The 8,241-nt window shown below is 28.9% G+C and overlaps 1 protein-coding gene across 2 annotated transcripts; it reads left to right on the top strand.

The window, feature by feature from the left end:
* Nucleotides 1–571: 571 nt before the first annotated feature.
* On the top strand, nt 572–7,072 carry LOC110694111 (WAT1-related protein At3g28050-like). 2 transcript variants are annotated; one of them, XM_021871273.1, is made up of 6 exons: nt 572–910; nt 1,195–1,260; nt 4,741–4,987; nt 5,195–5,353; nt 5,475–5,622; nt 6,625–7,072. In XM_021871273.1, the coding sequence occupies exons 1-6, from the start codon at nt 738–740 to the stop codon at nt 6,627–6,629; spliced, it is 798 nt and encodes a 265-aa protein (XP_021726965.1). In that variant the 5' UTR covers nt 572–737; the 3' UTR covers nt 6,630–7,072. The 2 variants fall into 2 exon arrangements, with proteins under 2 accessions (XP_021726965.1, XP_021726967.1); XM_021871275.1 differs by lacking the exons at nt 572–910; nt 1,195–1,260 and adding an exon at nt 1,900–4,621.
* Nucleotides 7,073–8,241: the final 1,169 nt, after the last annotated feature.

Below are 8,241 nucleotides of genomic sequence, written 5' to 3'. Positions count from 1 at the left end.
AATCAAAAACAAATAACATACCAATTAGATCAAAAACTTAAAGAATAATTTCAATTAACCTAGTCATTTGTTATTATGTTTTTTTGGCGGGACATATCACCTAATCTTGGATTCTATAATAATTAAGTGTCTTACAAAATTATCTTTAAAAATATCTTCTTCTTTTTTTTTTAGTTGGGAAACTTTAAAATATCCCATACGCCTATTATTCATGATATGCAGTCGGGCCTGTTCACATTTACTGAACTGAACTAAGCTAAAATGAACTGAACTGATTAGAGTTGAAATGAATATTTTATAAGAGAGGGAAATTAAGAGCTGAACTGATTGAAACTGAACTGAACTAAAATAAACTGAATTGAACTGATTGAAGCTGAATTAAAGTGAAATTAAGTAAATGTGAACAGGCATGTAGTTTCGCAAAAAACAAAAAAAACATTTCTTCACGGAGGCATGGAATACTTTAATTCCATTAGTGGAATCTTTTGGTGGGACCTACATAAAAAATATCATATATTATTGACAAATTAATCTATAAATTATTCCACAATCTAATTATTAAATTGGTAAAAGGGGTTGTTAATGTTCCTTACAAGTGGTTGTTAAAAGACTTGTGTAATTTTAAATTTCATTGCATTTCTTTCAAATGTTTTAATTTACTCATATAGATAGATTAGAAGTAAAATAGGAGAAAAAGAGTAAAAGATAGAGGAGAAGATCAAGAAAAGGAAAAAAATATGTGGGAATTAAAGTTATCGGGAATAATATTGGCAATGGAAGTGATGGTCGTGGGTAGCAATACGCTCACCAAAGCAGCCACGGCCAAGGGAATGAGCAATTACGTTTATATCACTTACACTCATGCCATTGCTCTACTCATTCTTTTTCCGGCTGCTTTCCTTTACCATAGGTATGTATGTTATCGACATGTTTTAAAATTATGTTGCGAATGATCAAATTAGACTCGAGTGACCTCTTATGCTCTCTCAAAAGATTATTTTTGCTCCATTATTTTTTTTTATTAATCTTTGTCTTAATCTGTCTCGTCATCAATCGTGTAAATTACACAATTAATGATTTTGATTTGATCAATTACAATTAATTTTAGATGAAGTGAGATTGAAGTACAAAAACTTCATTCACTTTAAAGTTTGAAGATAATGCTTGTTTTGGTTGTTAAATACATTTGAACAGAAAAAAACGGCCTCCACCCATTGGATGCTCTACGATTTTGCGGATATTCCTGCTTGCCATCCTCAAGTATGATTATTTTATGAACTTTTTCCTTGCATTTTTTTTTTTGAAAAGTTCCTTACATCTTGTTTCATGTTGAATTTTACTATGATCGATTATTTATTACATTATTATAAAATTTAATTATTACTTTAATAATTATTCTTAATTGGCCTTTTTTTTTGGTTAATGAGGTAACCATTCAATTAGTTTTGCTTTTATTATGAAGCAATGACACACTATTTATTTAATTTAGGGGAGGGATCGTTGTTGGAAGTAAACTTTTTTTTCTTTCCTTTTTTGGACTACATGTTGTTGGAAGTAAACTAAGTTATTACTACTTTACTAGTGTACTTCGTATTTAGTAAACTACTCCATGTTACGTAAATTATCATGATAACGGAAGTAAACTTAATCACACAAACTTTTTAAAAAATCGGGTGTATAATAATTATTGTACATTTATTATAAAGATAACCTAAAGTGATTAAAAGTTACCCCTGAAATGAATAAAAGTTACCCCAATATGCGTTTAAGTAACCCAATTCAAATAAAAATTATCAACGCTTTATTAGTAAAGAATCACATTTTAAATGACTAAAAATCAATTATTAGTGATTGAATGTAATTAAAAGTTACCCTTATACTGCTCGATGTACACTAATATTAGTGTAAACCGGATGTATACAAAAGTTTTTGACTTAATTATTACTTGTATGTAGTGTACTTTGTATTTAGTAAACTACTCAATGTAACGTAAATTACTATGATAAATGGGCCTAGGTCACAACTATAATGAGTTTCCATTTTATAAGACCAAGGAGGTACCACCTTTGTAAGGAATTGAAACTACCTAAACTATAAAAGTAGTATGTTAAGCCCATTATTAGGAAACCCACATGTCAGTGAAAGTTTTTTTTATCCCACATTAAAAGAGAAGCTTGCCCTGCTTAGTGATAAACAATTTTAGTTTACAAAGTTTACAACAAAATTTATCCAATCATCATTAACTATGGAGCCCAAATTCATGAAAAAGTTATTGAATTATTTTCGAAAATCATGTGATAAACAATCACAGAGAGAAGCTTATATTTTCTCTTAAAATAAAGAGTAAAAGTGTTAAAAAGTGTATCCCACATTGAAGTAATAAGAAAGTTGTGCCTACTTTATAAGGTTAAGGGGGTACCTCCTTAATATAAAAATTGAATTAAACTAAACGACAGTAAGGGCTTGTTCTCATACGTTTATTTTCAGTTTAGTTCAGTTCAGTTCAGCTGATTTTAGCCTATTAGAACAGGCCCTAACTTCACATATACTCTAATTATACTACTACGTATTAACTTTTGTCATTGAGAAAATACAATTTAATCTTTGTGATTGAAATCTGCAATAAATATGCTTTATTTGTTGGAAATTAATATTTATTGCATATTAATTCTTACAAAAAAATTTTTGTTAGTGCTTCCTTTTAATTAAAAAAATAATACTCCCTCCGTTTTAATATGATAGTCCCATATGGAATCTATCACATAAAATAAGAGAAGAAGAATATTTGGAATCCAACATTAAAGTAAAAAACAATTCATAAATAGTTTTGCCCTATTTAAACTTTTTTGTTTTTTTTAGGAAACCGTCAAGTATAATTGCATAATTCAAGGGAATAATTTCTTTACTTATACTCATGTCATCAATGCACAATCATTAATTTAACCAATTATAATTTAATATGTATAAAATAGAAAATAAAAACTAAGTTAAAAGGAGAATACATTCAATATGGGTAGATCTTTTTGAAACGCCCAAAATAGTATATGAGACTAATAAATTGAAACGGAGGGAGTAATAACTTGTGGTAGAAATAACCATAAATTATGTGATTTTTTTTAAATCATAAATGTTCATCCATTAGTCACCTGATCCATCCGTTTCATCCGTGGATGATGGATGGACGGATATGGATGATGAGTGAATCAGGTGATGGATGGGATGTAGATGTAGCGATTTGAATGATGGATGGATGCGGGTGAAGCTCCACCCGATCCGAATACGATCCATTGTCATCTCTAATGCAAAACGTGGAATAATAATAGAAGAATCGCGAGTCGGAATCTCTGAATTTTTGGACAAGTTGGTGTCAATTTAACAAGTGACAGGTTCATGTCAATATTTGCAACATACTCTTAAGTTGGTGTCAATGAGTGTAATTTTGCCAAATGAAAAACTGTATAACTAAACATTATTAACTAAGCTAATTACACGTGCAATAAGTCTTGTATAATGCAAACTTACGTTAATTTTATTATAAGAACGTCAATTTAATTTGAAGGTAACTTTAACAATTTTTATGATAATTTTAATTCCTTAAAAGCTAACTTTTCATTTGTAAGGAGCTTGATTGTATTTTAATGTATAGTATTATATGCTATATGAAGGCTAAGACTAATCTAATATATACATTTTTAAAGATAAAATATTTATGTTAGTAAAAAGACAACTTTTGTAGTGTATAAAAGTAACTTTAAATATTTGTAGGGTAACTTTAACTCTTCTTACAATAAGTTAAATAAAGTTGCCCACTTAATCAAGAATTTGATTTTGTTATATTGATCTCATTTGCAATACTACATTCATGAGGAGAAGGAAGGTCTAATCATATATTGATGCGGTTCCAAGGCATCAATATTGTTATTATAATTATTTTTATTGTTATTTTTAGTTTATTATTAGATGACCGAATTTATTAGGATATTTTTGTTAGTTTAATTCGGTTAGTATAAGATAAGCTTAACTTTAAAGATCATATTTGCAAAATATTATCTTTACAAGTTAGAGTTAGTTTCCTAGTTAGATTAGAATTTGTTTTACCGATTTTTAGGCTAATTATTTAGCTTATAAATACGTGATGGTGTTTAACGAAAAGCATGATTGATTGATTTGAAATTTATAAAGTTTTACGTAAGCTTGTGCTTGTGTATTCTTGGCCTAGTTTAGGTTTTAAGCTCGTGTTGCTTAGCGTTTCTTGACCGAGACTCAAGATTCCAAACCTTTCAACTGCGATTGAAGGTTATATCCATCAAAATTCATATCATATATGATTATTCATCAATATATAAGTAAAACATATTTATATGAGATTTTATTATAATTTTTTATCTTTATTTGTAGTTTCAAAAACTATAATTTGTAATAATTTTCATAACTTTTGAAAATACATAATTGAAGATACGAGTAATTTTTTAAAACATATACTGAAAAATGTGATGACATCAAGGGACACTCTAAATTTATTAAGTATATATGTTGGATTACATTATAGATCACCAACACTTGCATCAGCAATAAGTAATCTTTCCCTTGCCTTCACCTTTATTGTAGCCATCATTTTCAGGTAACTAAATATTTTATAACATTATATATTATTATTTAATTTACTATGATATAATATTATTATATTAGTATTCATCTTTAGTCATTACTAAAAATGAAATAAATTGTGGAATAATGTAGGATGGAGATATTGAACCTACGTTCACAAAGTAGCATACTAAAATTGATAGGAACCATAGTATCAATTAGTGGAGCATTCATATTGATCTTCTACCAAGGACTACCAATTAGTAATATATTCCCTTCACCAACCAAGCCATCTCTCCACTCTCTTGTGGAACTTGATCAAACTCAACCAAATTGGGTCCTTGGAGGGACCTTTCTCTCAATGAGCTGCGTAGTCCTTTCACTCGCGTATATTACAAAGGTAATGAATTTTCCGAAACCTTATATATATACTACGTAGTATAACAATTTTTTTTTTTTGGAAACTTATAACAAAATCATGTATTATTCAGTATTTTAACGCCTTTTTTCTTCTCTTGCTTTATGTTTTTTTCTCCATAGACAAGAGTCTAATTAAAGACTACATTTATCCTTGTTTGACTAATGATTGCTTTTTTCTTTTCTTCAGACTTGGATTGCAAGGGACTACCTTTCTACGGTGCTAATAATACTTGTTACATTTTTCTTTGAAACAATAATGGTATTGTTTGTTACTTTTATTGCAGAAAATGATGCTAGTGTTTGGAAACCAACCTTTGGTATCGAATTAACTTCTATTCTTTTTGGGGTAATTCTTAATATAATATACTTTTATGGTTTTTACTAAAATGTATGTTTATTATACTAATTAATTCACAAAATTGATATTCATCAATTTGGTTTTGGTGTATTATCTAAAATTTGACCAGGCTATATCAATTGGTACGTTAAATATTATCGACACATGGATTTGCAAAATGAAGGGACCAGTATTTATAGCAATGTTTAAGCCACTTCAAATGATTATAGCGGTATTGTGGGAGCATTTTTTCTTGGAGATGTGCTACATCTTGGGAGGTACCGTTTATATTTTTGTAACTTAGTTATTACCCAGTAATATTAGATCTTAGGGCATGTTCTGATTTAATGAACTGAATGAAATGAACTGAACTGAACAGAACAGTTGGAGCTGAACTGAACTGAATATTTTATGAGAGAAGGAAATTAAGAACTGAATTGAAGTGAACTCAGTGGAGCTGAACTGAATTGAATTGAACTGAAATTAAGCTGAAGAGAACATACCCTTAGATCATACTAATTTAAATATTTACCTGGCCAACAAATTGTTGATTCAATTTGAAACCCGAAATCTATCCTATGATGACCAGTCATGAAGAATGGGCATTTTAATAGTACTGGACACACGGTACACACCCGTACTAGTAAAGTAACATTTGTCAAATAATATTGAAAATTTTGTCACATCGGTTTTTTAAGAAAGTATAATTTTTATATGCTGTTTAGAAAAAAGAAAATATTAAATAATACACTTATTTACTTAGCAATATCCGCATCCTCTTTTATTAAAACTAGCGTATTACTCCCTTTGTTTTTAAATATTTACTCTATTTTTCATTTGCGGTCGTTTTTAAATACTTGCGCCGATTCATTTCTTTATTTGAAAAGCTTTTACAATATTTAATTAATTTCTCCCACCTAATAAACCCAACATAAATTATATCTTTATTAATATCATATGTATCCGTCTTTGTACAAACTAAATGGCCAAAATCCATATATGCCCCCAAACAAAACTTTGGCCTAGGTGATTGATAGGTCTAGTTGCAATTTTTTATTTTTTTTTAAGTAAGAAACAAGAAAATTAGGAACGTCTTCTCGCAAAACTGTAACCTAATTTATCGAAAAGAAAAATGAAATTAAATATCTTGATAAAATGAAATTAAATTATGTAATCCTTGCAAAACTAGAACGTCTTCTCACAAGACTGTAACCTAGTTCAAATTTTCATTTAAATAGCTTGATAAAATGAAATTAAATTATGTAATTCATGTTGTGCAGTGTAATTGGAGGATTGGTCATAGCAGCTGGATTCTATACGGTGGTAAAAGGAAAAGCCGAAGAAGAGATGCTTAAAAAAGATGATGAAAACAGGTTAACGTATATCATAGAAGAAGAGCCACATCCTCTAAAAATTCCAATGTTGGATGACAAAAACATGCATGTTTAACAGTTTTTCCAGCAATTTCTGATATTTGGTTAAATCTACTAATTATATATTTTCCAATGCATACAAAGTATATGTACACATAACACATCTAATTGTATATAACATGAATTCGATTTGAATAATGAGTTACTCTTTTTATTATGGAGTACTTATAAAAAGACTTGTATTATTAGAAACAAATCAAAGAGAAAAAGTTGTAGTGGTACCCAAGTTATCAGTTGTGCTGACATAGACTTGCTCTATTGTTTAAGGTTAGGCCTGGGTTATTAATGAATTCAATTCAGGTGTATTGTTAATACTACCTCCGTTAAATATTAGTTGTAACTTTGAAATATTTTATATCTCACAAACAATACCCTAAAGTTGCAACTAATATTAAACAGAGTTAGTATTTGTTATACCAGTACTCATATTATACTTTGATTTCAAAATCGTCTCCTACCCATTAGAGTGTTTCTTTAGATTTTATTACGTTATGATTAGATCAAGGTGGTCATACTCATGGTTCAAACCAACATCGAAAAACCATCATGACGCACAAGCTAATTTGACTTGGCCTTGACTGCTAGCTAGGCTGATTGGCCATGATTAAGCATTATAAACTCCGATCCCTCCATTAACTATTAATTGCAACAAAGATATATTATTTGTGTAATATAAAATATTTTTTTGTTACAATTAATAGTTAATGAATAAAGTAGTTGAATTTAAACATATATGGAGTATTTAGCAAAACAAAAACCGGTTAACCTACCTTCTATGTTGGGCTCCTTTGAGGGCCTATTCTAGCGAGCTTGACCAACCTCTTGAATTGAACCAGATTAAGCTAGTGAGTAGTGACACCATTTTAATTGATTTATTCTTAATTTTAATTTGCATTATTCTGTTGTTCACATACCTCACCTTTTTCTTTTCTTTTCTTAAACGGTATAAAAACGAATATTCCTACTCTAAATGCATAACGGTGTGTTTCACTTTTGTACATATCATAAAAATCACTTTTGTTGTTTTTTTATTAAAATTGGGACCGTTTGACTTTTATACTATTTATAACAATACTTTAACTAGTTTTGTGATCTATAGCTATAATAAAACACATTCAAGTGAGATCTTGTTTGAATCGTCTCAGCGTATATATTATATTAATATTCACTTTTTTTTTACAATGTCGAGAATTAAAAATATGAGTTGTTAATATAGTACATTAGTAAGTGTGATGATAGAAATGTGTCAATTAAATAAAAGTGGAGATAGTATTTTAAAAATGGTAATAATTATTAGTGTGCGTGATTTCTAACATAAATTCATAAACTCCTAGTGGTCAGGCCAAGTCGTTTTTTAATGGCTAAGCATCTTAGTGGACCAATTAATACAAAAAGTAGATATATTACTGCCATAAGATCCAAATATGTGGGAAATATACAATCCTAAAGCAAGATATTTTTTGT

The sequence above is a fragment of the Chenopodium quinoa genome, unplaced genomic scaffold (assembly GCF_001683475.1).
Source record: "Chenopodium quinoa cultivar QQ74 unplaced genomic scaffold, ASM168347v1, whole genome shotgun sequence".
Lineage (NCBI taxonomy): Eukaryota > Viridiplantae > Streptophyta > Magnoliopsida > Caryophyllales > Amaranthaceae > Chenopodium > Chenopodium quinoa.
The sequence above is the reverse complement of the archived record's forward strand: the minus strand, read 5'-3'. Positions and strand labels throughout refer to the sequence as shown.

Coding starts and splice junctions, on each gene's coding strand:
- LOC110694111 (XM_021871273.1), top strand. CDS start 738: ATGTGGGAATTAAAGTTATCGGGAATAATATTGGCAATGGAAGTGATG. Junction 1,261..4,740: donor TTCCTGCTTGCCATCCTCAA/GTATGATTATTT, acceptor GGAATAATGTAG/GATGGAGATATTGAACCTAC. Junction 4,988..5,194: donor CACTCGCGTATATTACAAAG/GTAATGAATTTT, acceptor TCTTTTCTTCAG/ACTTGGATTGCAAGGGACTA.